General features: G+C 40.3%; 1 protein-coding gene and 1 pseudogene across 1 annotated transcript; both read right to left on the bottom strand.

Moving 5' to 3' along the window:
• Nucleotides 1-1,273: 1,273 nt before the first annotated feature.
• LOC139479052 (uncharacterized) lies at nucleotides 1,274-15,708 on the bottom strand. Its single transcript, XM_071261803.1, has 14 exons — nucleotides 15,597-15,708; nucleotides 10,837-10,942; nucleotides 10,216-10,335; nucleotides 9,578-9,784; nucleotides 9,123-9,284; nucleotides 8,618-8,843; nucleotides 7,873-8,073; nucleotides 7,425-7,724; nucleotides 6,686-6,829; nucleotides 5,905-6,155; nucleotides 2,955-3,096; nucleotides 2,542-2,670; nucleotides 2,154-2,353; nucleotides 1,274-1,752 (listed from the first exon to the last, which is right to left on the bottom strand). The coding sequence occupies exons 2-14, from the start codon at nucleotides 10,933-10,935 to the stop codon at nucleotides 1,513-1,515; spliced, it is 2,421 nt and encodes an 806-aa protein (XP_071117904.1). The 5' UTR covers nucleotides 10,936-10,942; nucleotides 15,597-15,708; the 3' UTR covers nucleotides 1,274-1,512.
• LOC139480438 (uncharacterized) lies at nucleotides 3,559-4,565 on the bottom strand (annotated as a pseudogene).
• Nucleotides 15,709-18,252: the final 2,544 nt, after the last annotated feature.

Below are 18,252 nucleotides of genomic sequence, written 5' to 3'. Positions count from 1 at the left end.
TTGTTTGATCCAAGTTACACATGCACTGTCTATGTAAATATTTTTGGTAGGCATTGTGGAGGACATTTCCAAATTTGGCGCATCATTGACAATATGATGTCCGATGCAATTCCCTATTTTAATTTGTATCCTATGTCCCCGTGTTGTTTTCAGGAGAGCAACTGACTTGCCTTTGCATGTGTTTGTGACGGATGCCACCGGCAGAGCAGGATACGCTCACCTATTCGCGTACACCTGGTTTTATCACTATTTTGATGGTGATTCATAAGCACATGCACATGATCTAATCGGAACCGTACAATCGGCAGAGACTTCTTATGAATATAGAAAGGGTATTGTCGCTGTTATCTACAGATAGGCAACTGGCAGACTCCCCTGTCAAACCCTGAGCCCCCTTTCATACACTTATCTTCAAAATATTAGAAGATGGAAACATAGTGTCATCTGCCACACAAAAACACCATCATCGAATACTATGTACAGCTGCTCATTTTCTGAAATGTAAAACTCTGCCTGGTACAATACCCAAATTACCTCTGATGTAAAGATATAAATAAACAAAAGAGAAAACATATGCTGTTAAAAAGAAAGAATTAAAAATATGCCACTAATCTATTGTTAGGCCATTTACAAGTCACTAAATATATGAAATATTGCATATATTTTTATAGTATTGTTATGTTTGCTTTGAAAAAATAACTTTTAAAATATATCTATCTATATATGTATATCTATTTATCGCTCACACACACACACACACACACACACACACACACACACACACACACACACACACACACACACACACACACACACACACACACACACACACACACACACACACACACACGAAATAAATGCAGAATACTTCATGTTCTATACAGTAAAGCCATTTTCTCGGAACTTCCAGTGGCCTGCTACATTGCAATGACAATAGACCACCAAATTGTACCAAAATATCAGTTCTTGCCATTTTGTCGAGAGTGTAAATATGTACTGAAATGGTTCGTAAAAATTCAGCTTGGTCGAGTTCAGTTGATAAAACACTACGTATTAACTATCTTTTCAATGTGAGCAATAATCACGTAATACTGTGTTGTGCGATCGATTTCTATATCTGCATGGCTGTATGGAATGTTGGAATGAATGTTGACAGCTGTATGGAATGTTGGAATGAATATTGACAGCTGTATGGAATGTTGAAATGAATGTTGACAGCTGTATGGAATGTTGAAACGAATGTTGACAGCTGTATGGAATGTTGACAGCTGTATGGAATGTTGAAACGAATGTTGACAGCTGTATGGAATGTTGAAATGAATGTTGACAGCTGTATGGAATGTTGAAATGAATGTTGACAGCTGTATGGAATGTTGAAATGAATGTTGATACGATGACATGCCTGATATGAGGTCAGTTGAGATCATGTTGAATATACAAGCGACAAAATCGTTTTTATGAGAAAACTATGCACAATGATATCATATGTGAAGCATAAAAAAATCGACATGTTTATTTCTTCTTCTTCCTAACCAGTCCCAATCTCTCCCATATGCTTTTCTTCTTCATCTTCTCCTCCTTCTTCGTGCAATCATCCTTCTCAGGATATTTCTGGGCACCTTTGGGCACATGCGGTCCTTCATTCAACACCCCCTCCTGCGTCTCCTTCTGTCGGATCCTACGTTGGCGTCTGACGGAGTCACGTCGACTGTCCACACTCGAACGACGTGACCCTTTGTTATGTCTTGGGCGCTGTAGTAAGATACATGTTTCTTACACACTTGTAATAAGCCATACTGATAATGTAATGACAATCATAAAAATAGTTAAATTCTTACAAAATACTCTTGACTTCTGGAACTTTCAATTATGAAGATCAAGTGGATACATCATGTATGGGAATCGGTTTGAAGTATACATTTACCCACAATGCTAACTTCCACTGAAGTTATCATGGGGGAGTGATCCTGCAATCAAGCAATTTTCACATAGATACTTTCAGTCATACAGAGAGGTAGATGTTTAGACATATATCTTGTGATATTTAATTTCCTTTAGTGAATTGGTCCGATGCATTCGTGCAAATAAAAGCTATGAGTTCACACATTTGTTTTTGCAAACATGTTCTAGTATGTTTTCAAATAGCTTCCTACCTCTCGTCCAAAGTTTCGTCTTTCCAGACAAGTGGTGAGCTCAGTATCCACTTCTTTAAAGTTTGGTCTTTCAGAAGTATGATATCTCCAACACCTTTTCATGATGTCAAATATGACGAAGGGGGCTTGAAATTGTGGACGTGGAGGAGGCATGACGTACCCATGAAGAACCTTGTCCGCCATAAGGTCGATTGCAAAATCTACACAGAAGAAAACACGCACCTTCACTCTAAAATATAGATCAGGTTTAGCTTAAATATTACAGCATTGGACATAATTTTTTAACAGGAATAACATGATTTTGCAATCTTGTTAGTTACCACTTCCGAAATATGCAGAGCTACAATGGAGCAGGTGTTAGCTCTATGTGTGGTGATGACGAGTTTACCTGGATATGGAACCATTCCCAGGGTGACGAGTTCCCACAACAGTATACCATAGGCCCATACATCCGCCTTGGTGGATCTCACCCCTGAGTTGATGACCTCGGGAGCTGACCATCTACTGTAGTTAGCCACTGAAAGGAGTACCATTCTACTTACGTTGAGGTTTGACATATTTAGATTTCATCAAGAATCAGTGAGAATTGATTAAATTAACAGGTAAGTCAGCTGGTAAAGAATTAGTCGCCAGGGAGATGTGGGCATTACCACTGCAGTCAAAATACATTGGAAGGCATCATTTCTTGGCAACTAGAATCCTCAAGGTACTAATGAGAGACATGCTATTATGAAACAATTGGCACATCTATATATATTTATAATTCTGTTTTGAAACGAATACATTATGAAAGCAACATACTTTCATCAGTCTTGTCAGAAGGGATCGTGACATGAAAGTTGGCAACCTTGAGGGTTCTATTGTCGGTCATCAGGATGTTCTCAGCTCGCAGGTCACCATGGATGCATTCCTTCCCCTCCAGGTGAGCCATACCGCTGCTCAGCTGCAATAACAAGTCACCTTCATTCATCAAAATCATAATTTTATGAAAATATGTCACCTCCGTCATACACTGGATAGGGCTAAACTTTCCGGTAAGATTCATTCATAGATTCATTCAGTCAGTCAGTCAGTCATTATGCAGCAGTGAATGGATTTATATCCCTGCATGGTCATCTGGTTCATTTTACCGAGTAAAGTGTTAAATGTTATTCATTCATTCATTCATTCATGAATGGAGCTACATCCCTGAAGGTTATCTGGATCATGTTACTGAGCTGGAAATCCTGAGTGTTATACATAGGAAATTAACACCCTCCGCAACATATATAGAATGAGTGAGTTTGGGTTGAAGCACATATCCTACGCCAAGATATTGATTGAATGATGTTTATTCTCGTAAATCACGGCAGTGATACAGAGATGTAATTGGATACAGGAATTAGATACAGTAGGAGAAAACATGTCAGTGGAACATTTCCATACATGATCTTATATAACTCGCCAGTTTTAATAGAATTAGCTTATAAGTAATGGATATCAAATGGGAGAATTTTATGGCAGAAGGATACATACAGTAGTATTGAGACAAAAACTTGTTTCTAATTTCTGAGAGTTTTGGATATTCTAATAAAAAGTGCATTTCATCACATATCAATTTTTACACAATGTACATTTTCTTTCCTCTCTCACAATATTATACCATCTTCCTGTTTCAATGGGTAATCTATGATTTGCTGTTCTAAAACGAGCAAGAGAGATGCGTAAGGTGATTGGTAGTTCTAGTAAATAAGGCTCTAGGGATGGTAACTCTTTAAACATGTTATAATAGTAACCTTTAGATGAATTTTCCTTTGATTCTCGCCATCTTTGCAGAAAATTATCAATGAGAACATGTTTCACATTTTGTTTCAACCATGCAGCACTAATATAGGTTTGAGACAACCAAATGTAATTAAAGCCTATATTTTGAAGAATGCATTTTACTTCTTTTAATAGTGGGAAATGGTAATCTGGATTTACAATGGACATTTGAAACATAAGTTTATATACTATACTAGAAAGGCTAGTTTGTGATGATGTTAGCTTGCACCAATATGAAATCATTCTTATCTTGATGAAAATGCTGAGAGGATACCTCCCTAGTTTACCATATACCATGGCCATGTAATCGGGTGTTGACTGTTTTAACTTGAGAATATATTTACAAAATTTAAGATGTACACGTTCAATGACAACAGCATTTTCAAAACCCCACACCTCAGATCCATATAACAATACTGGCTGAACAAGTTGTTCAAATAATTTCAATTGACAGTCAATAGGAATTTCTAATATTCTAATTTTACGAAATACTGCGTACATTGCTCTAGATGCCTGATCTGTCAGTCTTTTTAGTGCCTTACAAAATCTACCAGTGTTTGTAAATCAAATACCAAGGTAAACAACATGAAGAATCGAGCCATTTAACATAAAATTGAAGACTCTATTTGTGGAGTGCTTGGCAAAAATAACAACTTTCGTTTTGTCAACATTGACTTTAAGTTTCCAGATAATACAATATTCTTCAAATATAGTGAGACACTTTCTTAAATCTTCTGGGCTTTCGGCCATTAAAACAGTATCCTCGGCATACAAAATGAGAAAAAGTTTTATGCACAGTTCAAGTGAATCTATTAAAAGGTTATTTACATTATACAGTCCTTCAAAGTCATTTTCAGATAAAAATTGTTCAAGGTCATTGTGGTACAATGCAAACAGAAAAGGTGACACATTTTCACCTTGTCTTATACCAATTTGACATGGGAAGAAACCTGACACCTTGTTATTATGTGAAACACAAGATTTGATATTTTCCTTTGATATTAGACTTTATCATTTTTGTCCACAGACCACACCTCCATACTGTATCGAAAGCTTTGCTAAAATCGACGAAAACACAATACAACTTCTTATTACGATTTCTATAGATATCGATGAGAGCTTTAAGAAAAAACATATTGTCAATTGTTGAGTTTTTTTTCTAAATCCTGCTTGCGCTTCGCTTATTAGATTAGTCTGAACTGAGTAAGCTTGTAAACGATTATTCAATAGTGTAGTGAACAATTTACCTAAACAGCTTAGGATAGAAATACCTCTGTAATTGTCTGGGTCAGCTTGGTTTCCTTTGTTTTTGTAGATTGGTTTTATTTTGCCAACAAGCCAAGCTTCAGGTAAAACACCAGTGTCCAAAACGAGGTTAAAAAGCCTTACGTAAACCGGCATCATAACATGAATAGAGCTTTTAATGTACTCATTGTAAATACCATCCAACCCACAAGCCTTATTGTTCTTCAATGCACGGACCGCTGACATAATTTCTTCTTCTGTAATCCTACAACCTAAGATATCATCATGATTATCATAATTTATGTTACTGGCAAAAACATCGTCATTATCATCAGAACTTTGATTAAGATCTTAAAAAAATTGACAAAATATTGGAGCATTGCGCCTCAGCCATGGATTGCCCACCATACTTAATAATATCTTTTACCGGTGCTTCAGTCGGATCAGCTGAACATCATTGGAGTTTTCGTGCATGGCCTCCAAAACAATTAGTGAAAGACCAACCGCAAAACATGTGCATTGATGCAATGCTCGTGGGTTTCACAAAAAAAGAAATCGTCTAAGACCTGAATCACTTGAGGCTTTCCTCCCGCATTGACACACTTCGATATAACTGAAATTACCTAACTCACCCATTCATTTACTCTGATAACAAGCACGGGTCTGCAGTGCATTTGTAAGCCAAAGTTGTTGAAAATGTTACCTGAGTTGCCATTCCAAGTATTAAAGAAGCGCTGACCTCCATCCCTTGCATACCCCGAATGTAATTCAGCAGGTTCCCAGTGACTGACTCAGTGATGATCCATGGAGGGTCTGTCTGCATGCTGACACCAAACAGCTGAACAATATGATCGTGTTTAAAATCCCGCAGATGGTTAGCCTCTAAAAGCAGCCTCAGACTATTTACAGTGTGGTGGGGAATTTTCACTGACACCTCCAAGTTGAGAAACAGTCCTGAAATGCATTCATTGTCTTTTTGTATATAGTGTTATCATCAATATACATTGTATTTTATTAGGCTTATGAGTATCACACATTCTTAAATCACACATCACATGCAAACAAACATCGTTCACAATGATGGTATGAGTAAATATACCTCGCTTTTAATCATTAACATATCATGGAAGACGACAAGGTGTGACCTGGAGTAACTGGTAAGACAGTGATTAATCAATCGGTTTCAGTCAAAGCATTCTGTAATACCAGAAACAGCAAACATGGTATGAGTAAATATACCTCGCTTTTAATTATTAACATATCATGGAAGACGACAAGGTGTGACCTGGAGTAAGACAGTGATTAATCAATCAGTTTCAGTCAGAGCATTCTGTAATACCAGAAACAGCAAACATGGCATGGCTTTGTAGCCGTCACAGAGAAGAAGGTACTTATGGTGCTGTTCTGTATATCCATGCACAGGTGATAAAGACATATTGTCCCTGGCTGGGGTTCACTTGACTGAAAGAAGATGCGGGCCTCACCTGACCACAGCTTCCACGAGGGTACCTGACACACCTCCTTCTGCCTCCTGATCTGATCTGTGGAGATGTTCAGTTCCTTCAACTGGCACTTTAGGCTCTCCTGTAGGCGAACTGACTCACTGGGTAGAGCCGAGACCGCCTGATCTGGGTAACAACAAACAAAATGAATAACATACATGTATGTGCAGGTTACAGTTTGAGCATAATATATATATATATACAGACTGTGCGCTGTCTTGGAAGAATTGTCCTCATAACTTTGTTTTTCCAAATATTACTACTTATAAATTGCCGAGAAACGTTGCAAATAGAACCCATAGTCCTGCTTGTTTTCTTCTGGTGTCAAAGTTAACCGGCATTTAATTGAGAATCTTTACTTTTTTCGATAGAAGAGAGATGACTTTCACCAAAGCTTGTCGTAGACGGCAGTACATATATTAAACAAATAATTTGATATTGAGCTCCATTCAGAGTATTTACATTTGTGGACTTTATTTTGGTTATTCAGGCATTGAAGAATTATTTAACATGGAACAGGTATCTATTGTGTGACTGTTGTATATTATACGATGGTGGATTTCCGATACTAGATCATTTCGTGTCATATTTTTCTTGTAAAAAATATGGTTAATAAATTAGACATTATGACATGCAAAAGACCCGTGTCCTTGAAGTAGAATTAGTCCATAAGTATCTGGTGGAAATGGGGTCATCTCTGTGAGTGAAACATTTCGCCCACCTGGTTCAAACACTTCTTCATCCCTGCAGACCAACATATCGGCAATATGACCCTGATCTGACCTTCTCAGGGCATCTTGCAGAAGGTTAAGGGACTTTTTGCCGAAAACTGTCATGATGTCCACCAGTCGGTGGACCTTATCTGGTCTGGGGTCCGGCTGCAGCACATACTGGACGAGTTCGTTTGTGAGGAATCCACTGTCCCTGAGATACGTGAGTAACAGAGGAACCATCACATGCTCGGCCAGGTAGGAGTAGTTCTGCTCTAGGATCCGGCGGTGATGCACTGGCATTGGCTCCACTACAAGGAAAGAACCAGTTCGTGTACATATATATGTATATTTCCGGTGACAGACAGCAGTATAAGTATTAAACACAGAATTTGAAGATGAGCCCATTCAGAACTGACACCAACATTTATGGACATTATTTTGGTTAAATGGTCTTGCCTTTTAATGGATGGTGAACGCCACACTTCTGACATGCATCTATGAGCGTTTCCAGCAGTGCAGATGAACCTCTAGCTTGACATTCCATGTTCCATTGTTGTATTACCCCCCAGAACAGGCTCCTACAGGATGCGTTGTTACCGTCCAGAATTCTCATGTCAGACACATTGAGATATCTCGCCAGGTCACTCACACGGACGTCTGGAAGGGTGGGGTTTTAACATCAGTAAAACCTCCTTACAAATACATGTAGTACAATTGTTTGAAATGTCTTTGGAAGTAAATTGGTAAATGAGTGAGTGAATGAGTGAATATGGATTAAGGTTGATTTGTACAATAATCCAGTTCCTGGTTCGTCAGCTAAATAGGGTATTTATTGCACTTATATAACGACGTGTGTGTGTGTGTGTGCGTGCGTGCGTGCGTGCGTGCGTGTGTGTGTGTGACGGCTTGTACTAGTCCGGAATAAGTCCGATTTTATAGTGCTAGCCAACTGAGATACCATGTCGCAATTTAACATGAATACCCCACTCAGACACAGTATACTCCGAGCCGATCAGTCCTCTTAGTGACGAGCGCCAGACAGTGTAAGAACAAGTACCATACTTTAAAGTCTTTTAGTGTCACGCGGCCAGGATCGAACGCCGAACCTTCCGCTCAATGGGCAGACGCTCTACCACTAGACCACGGAGGCTGTCTAATATGGTAGGGGTTAACCTGGTGGCCAGCCTATCGATGTACGTACGTATGACATCTTCCAGTTTCATACAAAAGGCTTGGATATGAGGAGGCAGGGGATCTGTTCTGTGGTCTGCATTCACCAAGGAGTGGTAACTTCCACGGTTACGTTTGTCCCGAGTATTCAGACGCCAGAGGTCTTTCACGCGTGCCATCAGTTGGGCCATATCGTCTGAAAGCTGCTGGTCTCTGAGTTTAACATCTTCCAAATGCCTTTCCACATTCCTCAGCATCTATGTGAGTTGAGATTAACGTTATGTAATGTGAAGCATTCACATTTAGACTACTCATTCAATTCTTATCAAAAGCTAAACCATTGCCATCATCTTAATTATAGATGTCTGAAACGGACATTTTGTTCGGACACATTCCTATATTCATCCGTTGGCTTTTATCATAAAAGTTGGTCATTTGCAGTATTATTTTGTTCGAAAAAAAGGGTAGGCAGTTTTTTGCAGAGACTAAGATCATCTTTCTCCAAATTGTTTGATTACTCAAAAAGTCCCAATTACCTCTCTTGACAGGCATGTCTCCAAAGTGTCCCTCTGTCGCAAGATGTCCATTGACTTGGTAAAGCCAGAGTTGCATGAGGACAACTCACTGAAGTCCGAGGTGGTCCCAGATGTGAAACAGAAAGCAGGAACACTGGTGGAGCTGCTGGTGCGAGAGAACACCTGAAGGGGGAATGTACGAAATGGAAAGATGAAAAGAGAAATACTGAGACAAAAACATTGGCCTGGATTGGAACTTAATCGGACACTACAGATGTGTAAGGATTATTTTACAATTTAGTTTGCTTTTTTGTGTGACAAAAGAAATTACGCCCAGCTGTTCTTAATACATATAGTTTGAAGGCTATATGACATACATTCAAATAACGGTACGGCATTTGAGGGTTGGATTCAGTATTGGATTTTGAATATTACCATGTATCTGATATAAAAGAAAGACCTGTGCCGGTCATTACCCTGCGAGGGGCTGGCGTTGATGTGCAATAAGGTTCTTCCTGAGAGAAGATGTCACCGACGCTGCAAGATCGAGATGTAACACTGTCCTTGAGTTCCAACACAGTCTTTTTCAGTTCGTCCTGGCTCTGCTTTATGCTTGCCTGCCCCTCACTCTGTTTCTCCATCTCCTTCTGGAGGTGACTCACTTGTCTGGAGATGTCATTCTCCTGCAACCAACCAACTCATTTTATCTTACAACAGGTCAGTGAGTGGCCTGGGAATTAACGCTGCTCTTCGATACTTTGGTTATAAAGCAGCATTACAGATTAAAGCAGGAGAATGCGTTGCCATTACCTCTTGGGTTAAGGTAATTGTGAATCAGCTAAAAAATCTATGTGGTGCTGTATATGCTCAGGCAGTTTGTTTACACGGTAATACTTCACTCGAACATATAAGCACGGCAACTTGGAAAGCTAACTTGAGGTGGGCACCTCTAAGAAAAAAATAAGCAAGCTTTGCAAAGCTTTCGTTCTACAGCGAACGTCACCATTATGACTTCATATCGCTCATTGTAACGAAAAAGATGCGACGTCTCAGTCGTATACAGAAAAGAAATTGAATTGAGCAATCATAAGAGGTATGAATGGTGACAACTTACCGAGGTGGTCCTGTGTCGAGATCGGCTACAATCATCTCTCGGGGGGTCACTGTCCTTGAATACAGATGATACTACTTCACTCAGCTTGCCATGACAGTTTCGTATGCCTTTGAATCTTGACTGCAAGATGCACATTTATGACATTGAAGTTGTAGACTATAGACCACTGGACTCTACTCTACTGTATCGTCTTTAATTTGAAAGTAGGTCTTCAAAAGTACAATGAGTTTGATGATGGTGACCACGACGATACAGACGTGAACGAAAATAATCACAATGCATTTGTTACTAATGTTATTCAGGAAAAACAAGGTAAATATGTGGACCTCGCTTACGGAATGTCAGGAACACAGCCCTTCCAACAATCTTGGTAATGGAAAAGGCTGCAGTGTTGGGTAGTCTTTACATTCTCAGAAAAGGCATGGGTGGGTTCGACAAGGCAGCGTTTCTTGGGAGAAGTCCCATTCGCTGTCTGGGATACAATATCGAGGGGGCAAGGGCCCTGAGCTGATGATGAGCCCTACAGGCCTGGCTCTCTTTGCTGCATTTATTTATTTTAATCTGCACAATAATAATAACAATAATAATAATATGCATATAAAAGTGTTACTTGATGCTCACCCAGTTCCTGGCACAACCACTGTCCACATGGTCAGAGGTTTTTCTTTGCTCAGGATCACCGGACGTGACGTCATGACCAGCCTCATCCAGTGTCGTCATTTCTAAACTGTAGAAACGTAATTATTTTAGTACTGCTGAAATTAACTTGCCATATGCTTTATATTTAGTATTTACAAATGGTAATTTATCTAGGTTTGCTAGGTGCAGTGGTATATTGATTAAATGCTTCATTAGAAACAAAATCATAGGTCGGGGTGGGATGGTTCATGAAAGACAGAAACGCCGACTTATAACAAATCTCTGAAGGCACGCGAGAGGGGGATCCTTCTGTACGTTCAAGATAAACTCCATTTGCAAAGAAAACCTAATGTAAATACTATGTCAGATAGTCTTTATTTATCTTAATAGTCATCATGACAAAGATTACCATCCCCATCACCTCATCAATGAAACATATAACTAAATGGCAACACAAACATTGCATGTATCGCGGATGTTTGGAATATTTATTTTTGGCCAATAGTTCAGTATTTGACAATTAACATACTCTGCAAATTCCGTTGAAATCCGAACTACACGAACATCGTCATTAAACTATCAAAGACCTTTTAACTTGCTTTCAGAAAGAAATTAACTCAAGACTGAAGGAAAAACACTTGATATAGTAAACCGCTGTATTCCTATTATCATCGAGTTAGTGAGTGAGTTAGGATTCAAACAGCATTTCATGTATGTCAGTTGGAGAAAACTGTAAGTGAGACAGTTAATAGACTACTACCGTGGTAGGACAGACGACCACGGACATGGTGCTGATAGACCAAAGGTCATAATCATGGCGACCCGTGAAGATCCGGGTAAGAATAGGTCATCAGCAACCCATGCTTGCCGTAAAAGGCGACTCTGCTTGTCGTAAGGGGCGAACAGCGGGATCGGGTGGTCAGGCTCGCTGACTTGGTTGACGCATGTCATCGTTTCTCAATTGCGTGGATCGATGCTTATGGATTGTGTGGCCCAGGCTCGATTATTTACAGACCACTGTCATATAGCTGGACTACTGCTGAATGAGGCGTTAAACAACAAACAATAAAAAATCATGGCAAACTTTGGAATCGAACCACGACGCAAGTATGGAATGTGATAATAATCGTCTTAGGTCGCGGGGCCAATGCAGTTGAAGCAGTACATAACAGTAATAAACACGGCGGTTCTGAATTAGTAAGTGTGGTTCTACGCCGCGTTTAGCAATATTCAAGCCTTATCACCCATTGCACCAATGTGTGGAATCGAACCCGGTAACTTGGTGTGTCAAGTGAACGATTTTATCAAAAGGCAACACCACCTCCTTCCTTCCTAACATTAACATTGTTGCAAGGTGTGTTTTAGAAAAAACTATTCAGGCTCATTGTTTTAATTTAAGAAATATCTGGTTTTGCATCTGCAGCTAAATAAATATCTAATCTCCAGACAAAAATCCCAAACAATGTCCAGGGTGAAACAATAAACTCATTGTGCTAGTAAGTGTTTCAAACTGTGGTGTATAACAACATTCATGTTATAATGTTAAAATGGCATGGTGCGTTTGGGGGCTTTAAATTAGGTTTCACATGCCACAATGTTACTATTTACTATTTCAGGTTTTGCTATGTCTGGATTGCACAAAATTATGGAAACACTAAAGGTTTCATAGTTATCTTTAAACAGATGTGTATAAATACTGAGATACAGAAATGGTTAAAAAAAAATACTAGCTCCGATGTCCTCTCCAATTATTGATCGTACAAGTCATTACTACTGATGTATGTTAAATAAAGATTTGACCAGTGTTTCACACACTTTCTCTAAGTTTAAAATACAAAAACTGCGGTGGAGTAAAAATAATGCGAAAACTAATATTGATTACCTGTTACGGTCCCCATTGTGATGAATTAGTTCGTTGAGGACCATCACCATTTTGTACTTGACTGTTCGTATTATTAGCAAAGTAGAGATACATTAATTCAACAATGTTACCATAAATATCCTTCTTGTCAGAAATTAATTGAACTAATGTCCTCCACAACACGTTGAACAATCAAAGGTCTTGCTTTGTATGTCAAGAGAAAGTTATGTACATTAAGTTTAAAATATATTATGTATTATTACATTACATATCACTAGTGTAAGATCCACAAATAAATAATGTATAAATGCACTGAACCCTACTAGCACTGGGCCACGAAGTCTCTAATGCTGAAAAAAAGAATCTTGATTTTGTTGACAGGAAAATAATGCTATCATATGTTACTATTCAATGGTTATCATGGTAAATTGTGTAGTGTCCGAAAAAGTAAGTATTTGGGTTTAAATGTTGTGTAAAAACTATTTTGCAACAAACACTGGTGTGACATAAGGTTGTGTCCTAAGTCCAATTTTATTCATCTTCTTTATAACCAAGCTTGCGTGTACTATGAAAATATAATGTAACTGTGGAATGTTCGTGTTACAACAACTTAAAGATATCATGTTCTTATTTGCTGATAACATTGTTCTGTTTCATTAAACTGTTCATAGTTTGCAGTCTCTTAACCTCACGTGAGGATATATTATCAATCAAATGTACATTAGACCTGCCTGCATGCCTGTCTGCCTATCTATCTATCTATCTATCTATCTATCTATCTAACATCTATCTATCTACCTACATCATACTGAATGAACATAAATCTATCTATCATAAACCTATCCATCTATTATCTATCTTTCGTAATAGCAGATCTATAGCTAATCAAAACTTACATAATTTACAGTAAATGCATTTAATTATAATGTCGGCAAATAGCAACACTAATGAAGTTCAACCCCTACACATCTAAATTTGTACTTACCGGGTTAAATATCCATTGACTCTTAGTAACACTTTCCGACAACCACAACTTTTATCACCAGGTTGAGGGTTTACTTTGCGTAGGCTGAGACATCAGGCCATCATTTTACGACAATGATATTTGCTCGCTTCTCTGTGCACGGAGGTAACCCCTCCAGCAATGGCCTTGACATCCTTCATATCTATTTCCAAGCGTATCTCGTGGTTACCGGGGAATATCGGCTCTCTAACGTAGGGAGTCGCCTACCTTCGAACCGGCTGTGACTCATTGTGACTTTGTTGTCTCACCTAGATATATGCAGCTCACAGCTCTCGTAGACTTGAATGCTCTCACTAAAACGCGTTTTGTGTCATATGGTGATTGTTCGAAACGAAAGTATGTCAAAGTTTAGGTCAATGACGTAAGTGTTAACAATCCGGATACCTCAACTTACATGTCAAGGTTGTATACAAGTGCGACTTTAGATGCAGCCTTTACTGATTACATAACTGTTCTACAGCGTGAGGCAAGCAACCGTTATCTCTTCCTAGACTTGCACAAGTCTCTGAGGTAATAATTATTAGTTTAAATAATAATTCCTAGATTATGTAAATAATAAGAAAAGTTATCCTTATAACAGACTGGAGTCCTTAGATGTACTGTCCACATATCTAGACTTTCCTAGATGAATTAGTAAGGGGTGGATAGGGTAGAACTGAACAGAATAGAAGCACTGTCCGGAGTAATGTTGCACACATATGACTAGTATAATATTTTTGTTTGTTTGTTGTTTAACGCCGCACTCAGCAATATTCCAGCTATATGACGACGGTCTGTAAATAATCGAGTATGGACCAGACAATCCGGTGATTGACACCACAAGCATCGATCCACGCGATTGGGATCGATGACATGCATCAACCAAGTCAGCGAACCTGACCACCCGATCCCGTTAGTCGCCTCTTACGACAAGCACAGTCGCCTTTTACGGCAAGCATGGGTTGCTGAATACCTATTCTAACCTGGATCTTCACGGGTCGACTAGTATTATGGGTCAGACTGACATGATTATACGTACTATTGTAAAGGGCCCGGGGTGAGTGGGTCCTGACTCTCTGCTACCCCACCCCCACCCCTGTGTACTACCCACCCCAACCCCTGTGTAATACCCACCCCACACCTGCGTACTACCCACCCCCACCCCTGTGTAATACCCACATCCACCCCTGTGTACTACCCACCCCCACCCCTGTGTAATACCCACCCCCACACCTGTGTACTACCCACCCCCACCCCTGTGTACTACCCACCCCCACACCTGTGTACTACCCACCCCCACCCCTGTGTAATACCCACCCCCACCCCTGTGTAATACCCACCCCCACACCTGTGTACTACCCACCCCCACCCCTGTGTAATACCCACCCCCACCCCTGTGTAATACCCACCCCCACACCTGTGTACTACCCACCCCCACCCCTGTGTAATACCCACCCCCACACCTGTGTACTACCCACCCCCACCCCTGTGTACTACCCACCCCCACCCCTGTGTAATACCCACCCCCACACCTGTGTACTACCCACCCCCACCCCTGTGTAATACCCACCCCCACACCTGTGTACTACCCACCCCCACCCCTGTGTACTACCCACCCCCACCCACGTGTAATACCCACCCCCACCCCTGTGTAATACCCACCCCCACCCCTGTGTGCTACCCACCCCCACACCTGTGTGCTACCCACAACGCCTTTGATTCAAGGCCACGCCATAACGCTGATTCAATGCAATAATAAAGCATACAGCAGTGGCATACTTCCCTGTCACTGACAACCACGACATGAGACATATATACATGTATATATACACACACACAAACAAACAACACACTACGTAGAGATGAAGAACTAGCTACCTGTGTCACTTTGGTGGTATAGTGTACCAGTTGAGCTGATATGCAGGCATCATTCGGATGGATTTTACAGGTGAGCTAAATCAAGACAGAAGCTGTCCCAGTGGATTCCCGCCTCGAGGCTTTCCGGTGCAGAAGTCGTGACGACACACCATGACACAATCCCCCAAAATAGAACACACAGGTGTAAGGGAAGCCTTATTGTGTTACCTTGACCTTGATTATCAACAACTACTCACGGTATATTATGGTATGGAGTTTAGTGTCATGTTGTCATCTGAGTAGATTTTTCATTCTGTGATTACAGCTAGAAACTCGTAATATACACCGTTGCGTATAGTTATTATGAATTTTTTATGATGTATATACCATGTAAATTCAAAATGTTGATTTTATTTAATTTCATATTGTTTTCTGAGACGAATAAGGCCACTACAAAATAATTATATATTTAATAACTACAGTTATTACAGTATACATGCATCTTCCGAAATATTCTGTTTGTATTTAATTAATTACTTTTGGTGTTAAAATCGTTTTAAGTTTTTCATATCTAATATTTATTTTCATCTGCGTTATTTGTGGTGGGTGAGGGGGAGGGGGGGGGGGGAGGTAGCCTCGTGGTTAAAGCGTTCGCTCGTCACCCGAGAAACCGGGGTTCGATTCCCAACATGGGTACAATGTGTGAAGCCTATTTGTGGGGTCCCCTGCAGTGATATTGCTGGAATATTGCTAAAAGCGGCGTAAAACCATACTCACTCATTGTTATTTGTGTGGTGTTACGGGTAGATGGACATGAGTGAGAGACTTTCGGGCCAGACATAAACTTCACACATGGATATTCAGCGATTCATGTTCAGTTCAGGTACTGTGACATCTGCTGCTGTGACTAACAACATCAGACATCACACACGACTCATAGGCCTGACACAGGCTGTGTGGCGTGATCATTGATCGTACAGCCCTCCCGACAACAACTAACTGCCTCGTCCCGGTGTAATACGAATGCAAGGCGTGTGCCAAGGAGTATACCACCCTCGCTCTTTAGTGTCGGCGTGACTGGGAGGTTTAATATATGGTCCACAGTTGAATTTAGGAAAACGGACTATAGTGTGTGAGTGAGTATGGTTTTACGCCACTTTTAGCAATATTCCAGCACTATCACGGCGGGGAACATCAGAAATGGGCTTCACACATCGTACCCATGTCGGGAATCTAACCCGGGTCTTCGGCGTGACGAGCGAACTCTTTAACCACTAGGCTACCCGACCGCCCCATGGACTATAGAGACTTAGATTGTTCATAACATAAGCATGTATGACCCGTTCTAATAAAGACGGTCTACTTAGTGTATCCAGCAATAAAACATGCCACCTGTTGATACTGTGTCAATATTGAACAATTATATATGATGCCTCGTAAAATCATACTGAGAGGAAGAGAATTTATGGAAGTCAATTTCTTTATTATGAGGAACACAACGTTTCGGAGTATATGCTTACTCCTTCATCAGATTAGAGGTTTTCGCAAGTTACAATCCCTCGCGATAAAGATATAAGGCAAACGCTGTGCCCAATCTCACTGAAATCAGATCTGAGTGCTCGCTAGCGCTACGCATACATCCCATTCAAAGTCACGTCAGAATGACATTTCGCGAACTTTGACCCAACATGATATTAGCTAGTCACAAAGCATGAACGGCACAAGTTCCAAAATAGCGACTTCATTCAAAACTATGCTTTGACAACTTTTTTGACAAAGTTCTCGATTCAAAATTTGATACCTGAACAAAAGAAACATCTGGAATATCTAATAGATTGCCGAGATTGTATGGTGGTACCTCCCACGGGCTTTGGAAAGTCTTCCGGTTCAAATATTGCTCTTATAGAAGAGAGGGATAGATGGTGTCTGGCATTCGGAATCAGATCGTAACTCTGATTGCCCAGTGTTAAACCTCCCGAGGTTGCATGATCCGAAAAACACACTCAGACCGCCACTTTCGCGATCTGGTCGGATGAAAGGTCGTACGATCTTGGGTTACCTGTAATGGAGGATAGCGAGCACTAATGCCCCCATTTCATTACGACCACGAGTATCCCGAATCACCCCTAACAGGACATGTTTCATTTTCGTTGATAAATCTCAATCATTTCTTGAAGTTCTTAACTGAAACAGCTTCGTAATCGATTCTTTTGCATTCTTGGCTATTCTTAGCGATTCGTGGCTTCCAAAATTTCTTGTCCTCAACCCGAAAACATCCCAAAACAGCCACAAATATCCCGAGTCAACTACGAATCATGTAAGAATTAAGTAAGAACAACATTCGGCATATTCGTAACTTAGTCGTAGGTGATTCTTACAGTTCGTGCATGATCCGTACATGAATCTTGTAACTCGTACATGTTTCTTAACCCATACCTGGCATTCTTCACATTTTTCAACCCCATTAGCCACGAAAGTTTGCATATATTGGCCGAATCACCACGAATTTCGAAAGTTTCCGATTCGGGGTTATTCGGTATATTCGTGGTCGTAGTGAAGGGGGGAGGGGGGGGGGGGGGGGGGGGGGGGGGGGGGAGGCATAAGATTTGATTTTAATTAGATTTACGCTGTGCCTCTCGATGTAAGAAACCCACCCCACAGTGTCCCCAGTGCCTCC

This window comes from Haliotis cracherodii, unplaced genomic scaffold (genome assembly GCF_022045235.1).
Source record: "Haliotis cracherodii isolate W230 unplaced genomic scaffold, xgHalCrac1.p SCAF_4, whole genome shotgun sequence".
In the NCBI taxonomy this organism is placed as follows: domain Eukaryota; kingdom Metazoa; phylum Mollusca; class Gastropoda; order Lepetellida; family Haliotidae; genus Haliotis; species Haliotis cracherodii.
The sequence above is the reverse complement of the archived record's forward strand: the minus strand, read 5'-3'. Positions and strand labels throughout refer to the sequence as shown.